A 19,547-nucleotide genomic window follows, 5' to 3' on the forward strand; every position below is an offset into this window, starting at 1 on the left:
ATTAAATGGATTCTTAGGACGGTTCTCAAAAAGTCATCATAATCAAGATCATATCTGAGATAGCAAATAATTATTCAACATAACTCATTAAAGAAGACCAACAAGATAAATATTTGCGTTGACCGTTCATCCTTAGTTCAATCAGTAGCATTGCGCCGATCTTGTATTCGGTTTTGTGAATAAACAAATATTTTGCTATATTTGAGTTGTTTACGGTCTCGATCCATGTGTGGATGACGTATTTATAATGTTAGTGAATACTATAAATATTTAGTCAAACAAAGCGATGTTATAACGCGAGCACGCTACGCCGACACGCAGACTGAAGTACCGCCTCAGTTCGAGACAACTGCAGCCGTTTCTGTGGACGCCTTGTTTGCGCTCTTAAACGTATCGACTGTAGTATTAATAAATTTTCATGCAGAATTTATTATAATAATTTAATTGTATTTGTCAAAAATACATTTTAAATTAAACACAATTATATATCTCATATAAAACGAAGGGAACGTGGGAGAATGCGGGCGATCTTCGTCCATCGTAAATTTTTCGGAAACGCAGCGAAGTCGGACGTAGGTGGGCTATACGTGTCCCCAAATTAACAACCCTTGGCAACCGTCAGCTGTCAACCACCCCAGTGTTGCCCACCATCGTATCCGAATACGCCCAAATCGATTAGGATTTGACGTTCCGCTTACCAATCTCCGACATATATGTATATGGTGGACAAATATAACTAGCTACTGAGTGTTTTCGGTGCCCCCGATCACGAATCGGTAGCGACTTTCTATTTCATTTCGTCATCATTATCAATATCATCATCCTACACTCGTTTATAGCTGAACATATCTCTCCAATCGCACGTCACTGAACCAGATCTTCGGCTCTCAATTTCCGTCTGCTGCTGAATTGTGTCCACCACGCTTGTCGTGACGCGGTCCTCACGTTTACGGCATTAATAATGATGTGATCAGCCTACTGCCATCTTAGCTAACTAATTCCTTTAGTCTATAAAGATAATTTAGGTGCTTTGTCGGATCGGCAATTTAATTCAATCTATATTAATATTATAATGAGGTTAATTTGTTTAATTGTATGTAGGGAGTAATCTGCGTAATTATGGAGCCAACCCTAAAATAAATCACTTTTTCCTTATTAATAAATTGCACTCGTGCGAAGCCGGGACCGATCTCTAGTCTTATATATTTGATAAGATTTCTAAACTATAAAACAAAGAAGATTGTTTTATATTACCGTTCAAATACATGACATTAATTCACGGAATACGTATTGTAAATCTAATCATACATGTAAAATAAAAATAAAAATACCTCATAAATCGTATCAATCATATCAATTAACTAAAATATTTTACGGTCATATTTATTTTTATCTGTGACATGTTCTTTAAAGTCCGTGTATACACATCCCATCAAAAACATAAATGTAAAAATGAGAGCCAAGTTAAATATTATGATATATACCTTGGTTGTTGACTTCAACGACAAAAGAAGTGAGATCTAAATTTGTGCCAAGTTAAATAGTCCTTTCTGAAATTTATTTATAACTACATAAATATCATTTCTTCTTATAACTTGGGATAATATATTGTTGCCTAAGGTCTGACTTGGCTAGTTCCCATATGCGAATTATATTATAGCCTTCGTAAGTTCTAAGCCTTTACAAATGAATTATAAACACAAATTAAGCATGCAAATATTCAATGGTACTTGTCTAGATATGAACTCGCAATATCTGGTTAAGATTCATGTTTTCTAGTGACTGGACCATCGCAGCTCTTAATGTACGTTAATACTAACTAAGCAATACTGAGCTGTCCTCCATTCTATTAGATGTTCTGAATTATAATTTGTTATTCTAAACACAAACTACAAGTTGTGTTTATAAGCATATAAGAACTAGCCAAGTCAGACCTTAGGCAACAATATATTATCCCAAGTTATAAGAAGAAATGATATTTATGTAGTTATAAATAAATTTCAGAAAGGACTATTTAACTTGGCACAAATTTAGATCTCACTTCTTTTGTCGTTGAAGTCAACAACCAAGGTATATATCATAATATTTAACTTGGCTCTCATTTTTACATTTATGTTTTTGATGGGATATCACTACTTTTTGTATATAAATTATTAGTAGGTACTTATTAATAACAAAATTAATACCAAATGGTTTTTGTTAAGCTATTCTATTTTCCTACGTTTACGGGGTAAAATTGTCTTTTTTTTTATACGTTCTTATTTTTCTTGTAGGTACCTCTGAAATGTTCGAGTGAATTGCCCATTCAGTGTCCGGATTTTTTTTACGCGTTTTCTGTTTATACTTAATTTGGCCAAGTAGGGGTGGTAATACGTGCGCAGACGGTTGTACTCTACAATAGAGTTCTCTTGTGTTTTAATTTGACTTGGACCTAAATTGATAAGATGTACTCCATCTAAGGTTTTAACTCTGGAGAGGCCAACGTAAGCCTGCTCTTTACTTAATATAGAGGAGCCTATGTCGAAAAGAGCACCGTCAATGCGAAGGCCTTGTAATTTGTGTATAGTAGTAGAATATGCTAAGCAAATAGAGAATTGTTTCCTTTGAACATATATATACATTACTTAATATCTGTAACATGGTTTTGACTTCTAGTTTGCAAATTAAATTATGTTTAAATTGAATCGTTATTTTACCGACGCTATTGCTGTTGTCGACGTCCCCAATGTACCTTCTCTATTTTTCCATTGGACCCATACACCAGTCCTTTGCTGACATCAGCATGCTTGCTCGATACTGTTCTTCCAAGCAATAAGGATCCCCGTTTGTAGCGCTAGAGTACAAACTTAAATCATTCCAGTTACGATATACATAGTCTACTACAGTCACACGAAACCTATTTTATTGTTGTATACTAGTATACTCAAACAAAAAATATGCAGTCGAATAGACTAGGCAGCTTCCATCGGAAGGCATTGAAATAATTCTTATGAGCGCGGTTGCCACTCGCTCAGACACGTCCGCGTTAAGGTTTAATCGCAACGCTCCTTTCCCGCTGCTCCGGCGTCGCATCGCGCGCCGTGTACCGAAATGCCTATTATTATTATTTTTTTAAGTATAATGATTTTGCACCATTGATGTGCGCTAAATGCCAGTTAATAACGTAATAAATACGAAAGTCGGCTATACTCATAAGTACTAAAACGGAAATATTTGGATTTAAAAAACTTAAGGGTGGTATTCAACTTGTTATATATTCACGTGAAGACCTTAAAATCCACATTAAGACGGGCTGTCATAAGTTTTGATTGCTGGTTCTTACATCATTTTTTTCATTACAGTTATTATAGGATTATAGGAACTAAGTATATATTAAGTGTTCCTAAGAGACCCAATAAATGAAAAATTATAATAAAATGATAAAAAATTAACAGTTTCAGATTTTTTCCTTTATATTGGCCTAATTATCTACCTGCATGACAAATTTGAACTTTCTAGGTCACCTGGAAGTAGGATATAGTTTTGATCTATAGGTCAGTCAGTGATAAAAATGACGATTTTTAGACGTTAATATCTAAATAACCATTTGAGATGCGTTTATGAAATTTGGAACACATATGTATCTCGCGAGTCTCAATATATGAGCCAAATTTGACACATTTATGTCAAATAGTTTTTGAGTTATGAGGAGGTCAAAAGTGGCTCCAAATGGTTCGTGTAATATTACACACGGTGCTGCACGCCAGTTCTGCTATACTAGAACTTGGCTGACACGCTACCGCGTGTCTAGATAGGGACACAAATTTAATGAGTAAAACATAACAATTGGAATTAGATGTAAATACAAAACATAAATTAATATATTTTTTTTCCAAAAATTTTACATATAAAACATACACATTAGTTACACACATATGTAGGTTGATCGCTTACAATTGGTAAAATTAATCTATCATTCGTATCTAAGCAGAGACTCGATATAAGTCGGTCACACGCCTGCCATAAACATTACAAATATATGTACGTATATCACACATAGAAATTCTATACAAGAGGCTTGAAAGCTGGCGAGAGGGTGCTATTTATAACTATGAAATGAAGATTTATTTACGTATTTCGCATTGCAGATAACATTTTTATATAAGATAATCATTGTCTTAAACGTTTAGCCAAGTTATTTCGACTGTTTTTTGTTACATTTCGATTAAATATAAATTTATTTTATAATATATCATTACTATCGATAATTTGACTATCGATAGTTGACCTCGAAAACATTTTTTTAATTTTTTGATGGCTTAAACAATGAAAAAACAAATAGACAATGGCGCTTTAAGAAATAGTAAAAATTCCTTACGTCGCCAATGCGCCACCAACCTTGGGATTACACTGGCTGGTTGATTAGTTATCACGTGAACGCGTAACAGATATTAAAACTCTCTATTGCATTTATATTTTTTAGGTTTCCATCTACTGCCTATGTATGATTCTGTCTTCCCATTTTAAAAATATTGTGTAACTGGTTGTCGACCGCAGCTTCGCTCACGTTTAAGGTTGGTCGTCAGGTGTTAGGTAGGAAAAACCATAGAGTTCAAGTTTATAATTTGATAAGAGTAGCAGACAAATAAACAGACATACAGAGTTACTTTCGCGGTTATAACATAAGTACAAGTAACTCATTTAAAAAAATTCAATACGCGTATAAATGTTTAAAAAATGAATTCCAATTTGGAAGTTGATGGAATGATAGATCCAGAGACAAAACGTGTTCACGCAAATAAAATCTTTAGTTTACACTTATAATAGTAGGTATAAAAATTAATGGGGTTATCACAACAAATTATAAGACAAGCGCCCCATCGCGTCTTTCTGTTCGACTTTCAAAATGCGATAAACTCAAAAACAACCAAACGGATATCACTAATTGACGGAGCGATTTATGAGGAAAGGAGATTTAAGATTTTGACATTTAGTTTGTGCGTCAATTGGCGGGATATGGCAACGATTGTTGAAGATGTCAAATAAATATGCGTACTGGAAGATTGAAAGATGGCATGTATGCAAACATTTTATGTATGCGGAAACGGGACCGGTTGCCTGTGTGTTAAATAATATTTTGCTCCGTGGAAATAATATTATTTGTTTACAAATCCACAAGTGATTCGCCCCCGACTACAAATAAAAGCGATATTTATAGCTTGGCCTTCCGTGGTCTGAATATGGAAACTCAAAACTCATATTAACTTGTACTACTGACTCTTGCGGGCCGAGTTCGCCGACATAGTTTGACCTGGTTTTCACAAAGACTTTTTCTATTTTTGTTTTTAAGGCTTTCACGTATATCATGTTTCGTGAACCTTCAATAAGTTCTTATAGCTTTTGATTTTATTGAAAGTTTGTTGAATTATTCGGATAAAACATATAAATACTTAAATATGTTAATTATTATAATAGTTTATGGATTTTTCTATAATATTCCATCACCGTCTTATTCTTCATTTTCTAAAAGACGTACCAATTTCCTTAGGAACCATATCTTCAATCTTGATCACATATATCTCAATCTTGAATTATATGTTTTTGAAATTTTATATAGAATAACACTACAGGATCTTGATTCTGTTCCACCAAAACACCAACGAATTAGTATCGCGCTTACTTATGCTGTCTGCTTTGATTGGCATTTTACTGATAAGGATATCAAATTGAAAAAAAACGTAACGAGTGAAATTTAAACCTCGTTATGAACATATATTTAGGTGTTATAAAATCGTAATTCACTACGTGGTAAGACTTTTGCAAGCTCGCCTGGGTAGATATCACCTACTTACCTATCAGATAGTCTACCGCCAAACAGCAATACTAATTATTTTTGTGTTTCAGTTTGATGTCTTAGTGAGCCAATATAACTACAGGCACAATGGATATAACACATTCGTTAAGGATTGGTTAATATTTCTTACAGCGCTTATATCCACATACAATCCGCTGCCCCATTTGCACGTTTACCTACCTATGCATACACGGTCTATAGAAAAAAAAACTAAATTAATCATAGTGTTATCTAATGTGACTGCTGATTTGTAACTTAGAGAATTCGGATTAAAATTTAGTTTACAAAGATCCGTACTGACTACATTCAAAAAAATTTAAAATGGACGTTTTTGGGAAAAAATATGAAACGATAATCTTTGACAAATCACTACAACATGTCTTGTCATACGCATTCAGAATATAACATTATAGAAACACAATTTGTCGCGTTACGAAAACACGTTCTTTTTTCTTATCTAGTTATGACGCCGCTCGTTTTGGCTCGTTACGATTTGTGTCATAGGGAAACGGCAGAGTTATGAAGACCTTTTATCTTCTTGAAACTTTCGCGATATATGTGACATTCATTCTGTACTCGACTATTTAATTCGAGTTTTATATCCGATCCACACTAGTGATGACGATATTAAATAATATTTACAATGCCGGCTTATTGTAGACTTTAAAAAGTTAATAATTCTTAAAGTTTAAAGCTATGATGAAATGAATGATTTAATTTTAGGTCTATGATACTAAGCCTAAATGATAGCTAGATAAGATATACTCGTACACAACATAGCATAAGCCGCCGCTTAACATAAATTAACGATTCAAGATGATTTCAAATTAGTATAATTGGCTAAATTTTTGAAAAATACTTAAAATCAAAAGTTTAAATACTGATCGGAATGTATTATTTTTGTAGTAATACTTCTTTTGGCGCGTAATGAAAAAATAATGTATTTGTATGTCGCGCGCGCACAAGCTTCAAACCGGAACATATATACTGAGTACTGCTGTTTGACGGTAGAATATCTGATAAGTGGGTGGTACCTACCCAGAAGGGTTTGCACAAAGCCCTACCACTAAGTATATATGTTCTAATTTGTGAGTTAGTTTTATAGTTAGTGTTAAAAAAATACATTTATCATTTATTTTTCTATTGAGTATATAATAATTATTTTATTGTTATATTTTTTGTATGCTATTAAAAAAAACCTTTTAGATTTATTTAACTGTTATGGATACAATGTACTGGATACGATACATTATCTGTTAATTGTACAACAGCGATTTATGTACGTTGAATTTCAAATGCAAAACTAATCGCACACTTGATATGTTAATTGTAACACAATTGAGCTTTAATGGATTATCGGCTTTAGACGCGATCACGCGTAAACGTGTTTCGTAGAGTAGGTGTAGAAACACAATCGAATACAAAACATAATTGTTATATGTTCAGTGATATGCGAAATTTGCTACAATATTAAAAATTTAAAGAGTCCACGTATAAATTATTTTGTATTAGAATTTTTTTTAACATTAACGAAATATTTTTTTTTTATTTTACGCAAATTAAACACTAATCATGATTGTTCTTCAAACATTTAGTTGTTTTAAATAAAAAAAAAGGGTTTTTTCCCATTTCTTATATACAAAACACTGTACTATTCCATCTTGCCTTCACGTAATTCGTTAATATTTTTTTTATTATGAAACCATGCAAAATACGAATCTTTAGTAGAAACGAAGAAGGTCTTAAACGCCAAAATAATGTTATTGTAAAATGTATTTTAAAGATTTTTTCTTTAAATCTCTTTTTCCAATACTTTCCACTGGCGATATAGATATATGTGGAGGTTTTTATACTATCCACTTTGTTGTAACTTGCCGCTACGTGACGCTGCATCACATCAACATCGATACCATTAAATCGATCACCGTGGCTGCTGGTATATATAAACGGGCCGTCCAATATATTGGGTTTAGTAGTATTTTATATAACACATTCGTAATATTTTCAGGTAATAACAGCAAGCCGGTGCCTAGTCCTGTGCGCGGACAGCCGCGGGGAGATGGAGGCATGGGCGGGCGCATTACGAGGCGCATTGCATCACGGAGCAGACGTCGCGGATCTTGTCGCAAGCCTGTCATCTGGAGACCATCATTGGTAATAGAACAGCCTGCTCACATCCCACGGCATGGCAAACCACTTCTATTATTATTATTAAGCATTTCGACCTTATTCCACCGGATGCAAATTTTAATACATTCGAAATGTCTGGCATTTTTAGAGCATTTTATATCTCAAACAACCACTCTGTGGAAGCTGCCGTCACCGGCAGTTTTTCGGGGTACATGCAATAAATAGTGGAGGCCTTCCTTATTTCTTCCTAAGAGTCCATGGCAGGTCCAAGGTCTCGCATGTTGCGCATGTCCATTTGCGCTGTGATCACTTTTTATAAAATGAACATCCTGTATATTCCCCATCTTCGAACGAAATATCTATTCAAGAAGTTTTACTTTAAGCTGAGCCAAATTTAAATTCTTAAACTTCGACTTATATTCACTATTTCTCATTCCTCTAGCACACGCAATAGCTATGATAATAAGTTGCTATAATGTTCAACTGCCATTAAATCAATTTAAACAACTTCTTATATTACACTGCTAATTATAAGATCTAAGACGAGATGTTATGATCCTTATTTGTGTTATTTCAATGGCTTGCTGAAAATTGATAATCAGAGCAAAACACAGTATTAGAAACTACAAAGTGTCGTTGTATATAGCAGGAAAATAACTGTTCCGTTGGTTGTATCCATTCAGATGGTCCTACGAGTCCCCTGATACCAATAAAGAGTAACAGACTGTAAACAGGTCCCTTCTGGGTAAAGAATAAGTATGTTGCTTAAATGCTTGTAGGTAGGTACAGATGAATTATATGAAACTAAGCACATGGAAATTCAGTGACTCTCACCAGGGTTTATTTCTTTGGTGAAGTTTCGCGTGGTTTAGCCACTGGACCTTCACGGCTCACTAAAAATCGTTTTGTTGCGACCTGTTGTGTCGAATTAATCATAGTTTTCCGAATAATATCGGACTCGTAAAATCGCAGAACTCGACACAAAGGCAAGTAACGCATCGTTACTGCTATTCAAATTTAAATTTTCGTATTTCGTTCTATTTCTCTTTTGTACGCCGCCGTTGCAATTTAACTCGTTACGTGACAGCCATTCAAAATTCGAACAAGTTGGCATGATCAATTGTTTTCAGTAACTTCGTTAAAATGACTCCAAGTCTGAATTGAAATGACAGACTATTGAAATGTTAAAAATATGAAGCGTCGTTGATACACTACGTTTATTAATTATTATTATATACACTCGTTTTTAATAATTGTTTATTTTTAAATAAAAATCACCGTTTATAACTGCCGTCTTCGCGGGAATAGAGTTCGTAGTTTATGGTTCTACGCAGAACGTTTCTATCGAAGGATAAAAATACAAATAAAAAAGCTCTAAGCTCTTTTGGGGTAGAAGCCTTTTTCATCATAGTTTGATCATAATCTGATCAATATACAAACATTAAAGAAGAAGCAAGCAGACTAAGAGGAAGATAATTGTATCTCCACATACTTTTACGATCGTCCCATTTATCAAGTATCAGTTCTGCTAGAAGTTCTAACTATTGTTTTTATTTTTATTTCGTAGGTACACTGCAACACACGCTCGGCCAACGTTCTGCAATGTGTGCAGAGAACCGCTCGGGGCTCTTGGCACCGCACATGCACTTGCCTGTGAACTGTGTAAGTTCAAGGCGCACAAGCGATGTGCCGCGCGCGCACCGCCTTCTTGCAAATGGAGCACGCTCGCCTCACTCGGACCCCATGTTGTTGAAGATCCGGAAAGTGTGAGTACATTTATTTTTCAGCTAATTTTTAAGCTTCTTCATATCAGAAAATACGTAGATAAAATAAACAAATATTTATATTAGGATACCTTATAATATTTTGTGTAGTGTTAAATTATATTTGAATAAAGTATTATATAGTATTATTAGTAGTATTAAAAATAAATATTTAAAGTAATAATATATTTCATAAAAATTAATGATGCAAATTAAATAGAAACTCAAATTTTAATTAATTAAGATTAATTTTAATAAGTAACGAACTATAACTGTACTGTAACGAAAAATAATCTGTGATAATATAAGCTAAGTCAGGTGTAATTATTCATCAACCCCGACTTCTAAAATTAACTCACGTCCTAGATCTTCGAGTTGATTAAACCATAACAGTTAATAATCTCAAAAGCAATCCGACCGGAATCGATGCTAAGTATCGATGCTCGTAATTCATTTTACGAGGCAATAATCCCTGAACGATACATTTTATGGGTCCTCGCTTTCCGAACGACATCGTTCAATGCTTCTCTATTGTACTCGTTAATTTGCCACATAGCCATTTGGAAACAACGTCACTAACTGCTCGTGTGATTTATTTTCTGATTTTAATAATACTAGTAATAGTAAACATTATTGTTTTTTTTTACTAAAATATAGACAATAAAATTTTGCATTTCGAACTCTGTTTTCTACTCTTGTTTTTTTTATTGATAACCTAAAGCTAAGGCTCGTCAATGTTCAACCTCATAAAAAAAACGGTTTGTCAACCGTGACACCACACATGAAAAAAACGGTTTGACACCACACATGCTTTTTTATTTTTTTCTGGCGTAGCGGATAAGTTACTAAACTGTGTTATCTTTGCCTATTTCTAAGTAGATATTAACTTTATACTTTCGTGTATTAACTATTATCATATTGAAAACGTAATGTGAAAATTTGAGGCTTGAAATGTTCAATATGAAATTGAAAACGAAGTTGAACATTATAGTTTCTTCATTTGTACCTACTATATTGTGATATATATACGTCATGGATGTCACACAACAAAAGCAGTATGAATATGGATCTATACAATATACATTGAAACGATGGATGTACTGTGTGAGTAGGTATCACTAACCGTAGAGATAAATGTAAGGAAATATTTACAATTGCGACCCCAAATAAATGAAATAAGGCAAAAGCAAATATATATATTGCAATGAACTTGTCTGCAAATTACAAACCGCCCGTATTCAAAAGTTAAAAGTTGTAGTAAGCAAAAAATAACAATTAAGTTATTAGTTATTAAGACAAGAACGTACACGCGTAATCTGTATAAATTTAGAAAAAGTATAATAAATATTGAGCTAATAAACATATCCCGACAAAAATGTCTCTTTTCTAAGTGTAGATATGGTGTTATTTTAATTATAAAACGTGATATACATAATTAAAGCGCAAAAAAAGTCAAAGGTTCGAGCTTTGAATCAGGGTAAAATTTTCAACGTTTTTTTTTTTTTTTAAATACCGCTAACTTTTTTTATAATCTGTCTCCTCTGATGTAATTGAAACGGCCGAGTGATTTTGACACGGAGTATCACAGAGAGGCAATTTTAGCATCTAATTTAAATGAAAATTACTAGACCTAAAAGGGACAGACCTTTTTTAAAAACGTACTTAAATAAAAATTAGATTACGGTATGTGTTATTTCTTTGATGTACATACATATGTATATACGAAGAGATTAAATATTATGTGTGTTTTATTCACAACACATTTTTCTATCAAGTAGTTTTATATCTTGTTAAAATTTATTAAAATGCTTACGTTTATGCTTTTGCTTGTAGTAAATACTCACACACTCGCACAGAAATGCATTCAATGTATTGTGAATCCTCTTTGATTACACCCTATGTTATAATGATATTTTTTTGTTTTTAGAATATAATAATGCCGCATCAGTGGCTCGAGGGCAACTTGCCAGTGGCTGCCAAGTGTGACGTCTGCGACAAAACCTGCGGCTCCGTTCTTAGGTTTGAGATTATTTTTTGTCTCTTATTATGCCTTGAATTTGAATATATATTTGGAATTGTTGCCGTTGTTAACTTAAAAGTTCGTCGTCTTTTTAAATGATCAAGGACAAATATAATAACACCAAGGCACAAAGTTATTCAGCCAATTTCATGTTAAGTCACGTAAATATTTGTTATTCTGTTATGTAAACAACACAAAACAATATTATTTGTCATTGTCATGTCAGTTGTACAGTCAGGTATATACTGATGTGTATAAATAATGTTGAAAGTATGTAACGTATAAAGATGCGTATGATAACGTATAACGTATAAAAACATGTAAAAATTGAAATAAGACACTTTGATAGTTTTCAGCGAGTCTGAACTTTAAGATTTTTCTATTCTATATTATCTGTAAATGTGTGCAAAAGATATATATTTAAACTACTTGTCATCGATTTAAATTGTAATTCGTTCGATTTTTGAAAGTTTTAATTTTCTAAAACCATTAGGCGTCATCAGAGTTTGATTCGTAGTTTTATGCAAGATCTATGTACATAACTACACATGTATCTTTTGTCTTGTCTAACTTTAGTACAACAAGTATTAATTATTCAAAGCGTGAATTTTTATTGCATACTAAATAAACAATTGTAATTTTAATAAATTGGATTCAGTGAGTTCTTACACATAAAAATCAGTGAGCATTTTAGTTCGTACATAACGTCAGAGTTGTTCAACCGATTGCTTTGAAACTTTGTACAGTTTTTATTGTGTGTCGTGTACGGGTTGGCGTGAAATAAAAAGTTAATTGGCGTAAATTGGGCAGAATAAATAGTACCAAGTAATTTTGTTGCTGTTATCTACTTACATTAAATATGGGTTAACTTTTTTTTGTTTTTAATAGTATAAATTTATATCGATTTTATAATTGGTACGTTTATCTCGCTATCGCTGGGACATAAATAAATACGTTTACAGATAATTATTTTTCAATATTTATTGATTTCTAGACAGGATATATAAAAAAAAAAAAAATAACTTACATCTGCAATTAAAATGGTGGAAAAGAGTAACTACAAGTTTCTTGCCAGTTCTTCTCGATAGAATCTACTTTCCGAACCGGTGGTAGCTTTAAATTTGATTTAACAGCGTAACAGGACGATTCGAAATGTGCTTTTATGAGCATACTTGAATAAAAATTACTTTGATTTTTAAAAAACTTTGTTTAGATAATACGGCCTTACTAATATAATAATATTATCATTTGCATCGCGCAAATTTCAGTTATTTAATACAGATAGTATTAAGTATAACATTTCCTGGAATTTACTCGGAGCCAGCCCCCGGGGGAATTATTTCGTCACTTAGACGGGCACACGAATTCCACATTTTAAGGCTTAAATAGAACTCCTCAGGCGATGTTTACGTAACAGTCTTATGTCAATTCATTTTCTTATGTCAAATTTTAAATCTATCTATTTTATTTACCAGTTTAATTTTTTCAATGACCCTAAAATTCATATTTAAGAGCTACCTGGTGTCCCGTCGTGACTAGGTGTGCAAACTGAAACGACTGTTACTCGAATAAATATTATTGAATTAAACTCCTCTGTAAAGTAGTCAAGTTACGTTTATACATACTTTTTTTAACTATCCATAAGACGATACTGTTGCATATTATTACTTAACATTATAAATGTTTCGTTATTTAATATAATTTATTGAGAAGAAGTCATCGTCTAAGTATTTTGTAATAAATATTTAAAGTTTCGGAATGAGAGAACTTTGACTCGGAGTTTTCTTTAAGCTTCAAAGTTATTTCATCAATATCAAGTCCACTGCTCGTGATATTCGAATTGAAAATAAATACGGAATTTATTTAAATAAGATGAACTAATTTATCATTTAGTTTTCATCTCTATTTATATATCTCTATTTAATATTTAATTAATATACTTGATGGACTTTACTATGATTGTATGGTACACATAAATTTACCACTACTGGGCTAAGGTCTCCTCTCCCTTTGACCTTTTCCAGGTTTGGAGCATATTCCACCACGCTACTCCAATGCGGGTTGGTGGAATACACATATGGCAGAATTTCGTTGAAATTAGACACATGCAGGTTTCCTCACGATGTTTTCCTTAACCGCCGAGCACGAGATGAATTATAAACGCAAATTAAGCACATGAAAATTCAATGGTGCCTGCCTGGGCTTGAACCCTTAATCATCGGCTTAGATGCACGCGTTCTTCTTATGGTACGATTGTTATTAAATGTACTAGATTATATGTTAAGCAAATATTCCACTGTTGGCAAGGCCTCTTTGACGCCCAAATAACAGACTTATAGTTTAATGAATCACGTAGCTCAGTTTCAACCGACGCCAGCTTGTTTGTTAATGAGGTATTCTAACACTGCACTAGAACTAAGCACTATTATTAATGTTGATATAAACACAGCTTATGAATACGAAATTTCAGTAGTGCCTGTACCTACTTATTTGAATCAACTTTTCTTTGAACTAGACTATTTCGCCTCGGATCCCACTATAATCCGCAGTATGTTAATCTTATAGTTTGATAATTCTCGGTATAAAAAGAGAATTCACAGTGACGTTAAACCGCTGACATTTGGATAAAATTTAGAATATATCTGGGTTACTTGAGAAGAAACGATTCCGTTTGAAATTGAATAGTATGCAAATACAGACGGCACGTGGCTGTCAATAAAACTGCATGGAGGGCTTCGTCGTCATCCCGTATCTATCGGGATCGCATTTGCATAGAACGAGTAATGTTTACTTGGTCCTATTTCATTCGTATGTCACGCGTTTGTGGTCGAGAGGACGGTTTTCGTAAATTCGGTAGTTTGCATTCATAAAATAGGTAGATGAACTGGTGAAAAGGCCACTCGTAAATAGTAATACCCAATACCAATACCCAAAGATATTGGCGCCGTAAGAAATTTTAACCATTCCTTACATCGAGAGGGACATATCCCTTATGCTGTTAATTATAATAGCGGACGAGCGTATGGGCCATCTGATTTTAAATGGTCACCAACACCCATAGACAATGGCACTGTAAGAAATATTATCCATCCCTTTGATCGCCACTGCGCCACTTGGAGGAAAAGATGTTATGTCCTTTGTGCCTGTAGTTATACTACCTCACTCACCCTTCAAACCGGAGCACAACAATACTGAGTACAGTTATATAGTTACAGGCGGTTGAATATCTGATAGGTGGTTGGTACTCAGACAGGCTTGCACAAAGCCCTACCACCAAATAAAACTATTACTTCTAAATATATTTTGTTTAACAAAAACGCTAAAATTATTTATCGAAATATTTTTAAAAGGTATCTGTATATTTTCTTTTTATATATTTGTAATAAATATAATATACACATAATAAATCTTGATATTTGAAAAGAGATATCTTTGAAGATAACCAGAGGATAAGCAGTACAAGATACAAAATGAAGAGTTACTATTCCTTTCTGAAATAATCCCCTTATACGTATTAAGGGCTACGTAACTAGTTTATGAAACCCGCGACTTGGATTTGGATAAAAAACGGTATTAACGTACCTTATATAGTTAGTTGGTAAAACGAGGATGACTATAAATTTTAAGGGAATACCTACATGATTATGACCATTACTAAAGTGCATGTGGCCAAATGCCGAGATGGCGTAGTGGTTAGAACGCGTGCATCTTCACCAATGAATTTTCATGTGCTTAATTTGTGTCTATAATACATATCGTGCTCGGCGGTGAAGGAAAACATCGCGAGGAAACCTGCATGTGTCTAATTTCAACGAAATTCTGCCACATGTGTATTCCACCAACCCGTATTGGAGCAGCGTAGTGGAATATACTCCAAACCTTCTCTTCAAAGGGAGAGGAAGCCTTAGCCCAGCAGTGGGAATCAGGCTGTTAATGTAAATGTAATGTGGCAAAATGGGCACTCCTTGTCGTGGTTACGTATTAGATTTTATCTTATAAGATAGATATAGTCATAGATAAGATCAGAAACAAGCGCTTTGCAAATAGCGTCATAATCCAGAGCTAAGTTGTGGAATTCGTTTCCAGAACTTGTATTTCCAGGACCTTTAAAATTGTGAATCGAAATTTAATAGATTTCCTCGCGACATCGTCGATTACATCTCGACTTAACAAACTATTTTCTATCTATATATCCGGTCAATAGCGAGAATTAAAAAAAAACCTTCTTTTCAAATAGAACGTATTCTATTTTCAAAATATTACATTAAACATACAATAGAAGGACATTAAAATAACGCTTTTCACGCTTATAGTTTGAATTTAATGCGCGCGAAACTTCGAAGCGCAACTACTTATACGTAACAATAGTGTGTACTTAACTCTTCTTTGGAACGCGGTCCGTTTTCTGGTATAAATTTTACTCATACTGGTTTACCTACTAGTATTTTCATTTAGGTATTACAAAAGAAACCCATCCCCATTTATTAGTAAAGGTAGTTTTCGTTTATATATGAGGACTTATTAGCTAATAACCGTAAAATTTAAGCAATTGCAATTATTAGTTAGTAAAAACAAAATCGAATCATCATCATCCTCCTGCCCTTATCCAAATTTTATTTGGGGTCAGCGCAGCATGTCTTCTTTGTCTGACGTCATCTCACAACTAACATTCTTTCCAGCCATATCGTCTTTCACACATCCATCATTTCTTTGGTCGTCCCCTTCCTCTATATCCATCCACGTCCATGCTCAAGACCTTCCTCACAACATGGTCCTCATTCCTCGGCATAACATTCCCATACCATGCCAGCCAGCTTCAACATAACTTCTCAGCTATCGGTGCCACTTTCAAACTCGAATTAAAATCGAATACGGAACATAAAGAAGAAAAAAGAAAAAAAATAAAGAGAAAATATTTGTCCATTGATAGTATGTTTCGTTAGCAGTACGTGTCGTTGTGTGAAGGCATTAATGTATTTCCATCGGCACGTGGCTACATCAATCAATTACAAAGCGTGCAAAAAACCTATCCCGCAACTATTGGCAATTTCCATTAAATTTCCTTTTCACACGTCAACGTTCGATGACGAACACTGGAACGCTTTTTCAAACTCTTTTGCGTGTTGGGCGTTTATTGGTTTTATATAAACGTGAAAATTTTACCGCTATTAATTAACGATCGATGACGACATCACATAATATGACAAGGTTTTATAAGCATCATCCGTTTTGTGTAATAAATTGGGTCCAAGCTTGGCAGTGAATTTTAGTTCAGCCCAACTAATTGAGCTGAAATAATAAACAAAACTTTGGTGCTGGTGACTATAAGAACCAGTGTACTTAAGTTAGCCGCGTAATTTTTTTTTTAATAGGCCATTAATACACTCAATTTAAGTAATTTCGTTGTCTAAATATTTAATGCCTGATATTTTACAAACTTATTAATAATATATTAAAACGACATTGTACGACACGGGTATATTCTCGTTGGCTTTCCAACGCTGGTAGCTCTAAATCCATCTTAATCTTAATCACCGACTCGGCGCGGCGCCTCGAAGCGAAGAGGTCTTAGTTACATAACATACGACTATATCGAACCACGTTGCTGGAAATTTTATAATCCCAGTATGTATGAATATATATTATACAAAAAGAATTATAAAAAAAAAAAAAAAACAAAAGAATATTAAAATAATCATTTATTTTATATCGTGAAAATGAAAATATTTGATATAATTAATGAAATTAACGTTGTCATGTAAACAGTCTAAACTTAAAGCGGATGAGACCGCAAAATTTATAAAAATAAAATGTGTACATACTTTATTGTATATTTAGATTTTAGTGACAAGAACCGGCAAGAAAGTCAATAATTGAACATTTAAAAGAAAGATTTTTTTTTTTTTATGGCATTGGTTGGCGGACGAGCATATGGGCCACCCGATGGTAAGTGGTCACCACCGCCCATAGACAAAGCCGCTATAAGAAATATTAACCATTCCTTACATCACCTATGCGCCACCAACCTTGGGAACTAAGATGTTATGTCCCTTGTGCCTGTGATTACACTGGCTCACTCACCCTTCTAACCGGAAAACAACAATACAGTGTACTGTTATTTAGCGGTAGAATATCTGATGAGTGGGTGGTACCTACCCAGACGGGCTTGCACAAAGCCCTACCACCAAGTAAGTCAAAGTTATGTTAGTTAAATACAATTTAATATATGATATATCCTGCCTGAAAGTGAAGAAGTATTAGCTCCACATCCATGTTTATTTAATCAAAAACAAAGTTTTTTCAATCATTTATTGAGAAATAATTAGATATTTAGTTACAATTTAAACATATAGTATCTGTGGTACTATTTTACTACCTGGCTCTATATCGCTTATGATGCCACACATATAACTCACTGCTAACTGGCAATTTGCTACAGCTACAGTACACTTATAATATATTATATTGTTAAAGTTTATACTAATACAGGAAATGTTCTGAAATAATTGGTTTTGTTGGATTGTCTATTTGGTGAATGACACGAATCGATGATAACTTAAAAATATCGTCGTTGTAAGGTTCCGTATCTCTAATGGAAAAAGGAACTCTTTCGTCATGTCCGTCTTTCTGCCTGTCTGTCCGTCAAGACCCTTTTTCATAGTAAAGCGTAGAAGTGTAATGGTGACTAGGAGCTGTTAAAAAATCAAACTTTTAAATCTACGCAATCAAAGTATTGGCCGTTTATGTCGCATTTCCCAATAATTCGCAAACGAAGTCGAAATCTGAAATATGTCAACGTATCTATTGACATTAAAATAGAAAATCACATAATTTGACAAAGAGCAAACTTGAAAACCTTGTAGCGCAAGTGAAAGGAAAAATCTTAAAAAATAATTTTCCCGTTATATCGGTGTATCTTTTAGTGTTGTGTGTTTGTACGAAACCCTCAGTGCGCGAGTCCGACTCGAACTTGCTCAATTTTTTTTTAGCATTAGCAGCCCTTAAATGTCCCACTGCTGGGATAAAGGCCTCCTCTCCCTTTGAGGAGAAGGTTTTGGAGCATATTCCACCACGCTGCTCCAATGCGGGTTGGCGGAATACACATGTGGCAGAATTTCGTTGAAATTAGACACATGCAGTTTTCCTCACGATGTTTTCCTTCACCGCCGAGCACGAGATGAATTATAAACACAAATTAAGCACATGAAATTTCAGTGGTGCCTGCCTGGGCTTGAACCCGAAATCATCGGTTCAGATGCACGCGTTCTAGCCACTGGGCCATCTCGGCGAACTTGCTCGCTTTTATTTAATTCATCGTAGTTCAAGAGTTATTTTATTATTTACTATATTCCTGACAGAATTCCATTTCGTGCAACTTGAAATGCGAAAATTATACGAAAAAATTAATAAATTGCATTTTATTTCATAAAACGAATATTTATTGCTCTTAAAACTTTTAGAATATATTTCTTGGCGATTCAACTGAATGTACGCGACGTTGCGGATTGCGATTCAGGTCGCAATTTTTCTTGATATCTCTTGTTACATTTGTTGCAACTGAAATGCTTCCGCGTAATGTTCCATGAAATTCCTGCTTATTTCGAACAAATCCCATGAGGTTTTATTTTATATTGCAACGTAAAAGTACCAAGTAACGTACCCAACCGTATATACTCGTATATATATATGTATATCGTATCTTTGGATATTTCGACAAATTTCTAATATAGCCGCTCAGTTTAATTGAAAAATAATGAATTTTATTTATGGTCATTTCTATTATTATGGCATATCTAATTAT

At 33.8% G+C, this 19,547-nt stretch overlaps 1 protein-coding gene across 1 annotated transcript in view; it reads left to right on the forward strand.

Annotated features, from left to right (window-relative positions):
• LOC125068912 (diacylglycerol kinase eta) overlaps positions 1 to 19,547 on the forward strand; it is a 178,804-nt gene that overhangs the window by 147,613 nt on the left and 11,644 nt on the right. Inside the window, exons 4-6 of the mRNA XM_047678291.1 lie at positions 7,842 to 7,987; positions 9,531 to 9,729; positions 11,654 to 11,745. Coding sequence (XP_047534247.1) covers positions 7,842 to 7,987; positions 9,531 to 9,729; positions 11,654 to 11,745 — 437 coding nt within the window. The remainder of the gene's footprint in view (positions 1 to 7,841; positions 7,988 to 9,530; positions 9,730 to 11,653; positions 11,746 to 19,547) is intronic.

The sequence above is a fragment of the Vanessa atalanta genome, chromosome 2 (genome assembly GCF_905147765.1).
Source record: "Vanessa atalanta chromosome 2, ilVanAtal1.2, whole genome shotgun sequence".
In the NCBI taxonomy this organism is placed as follows: Eukaryota; Metazoa; Arthropoda; class Insecta; order Lepidoptera; family Nymphalidae; genus Vanessa; species Vanessa atalanta.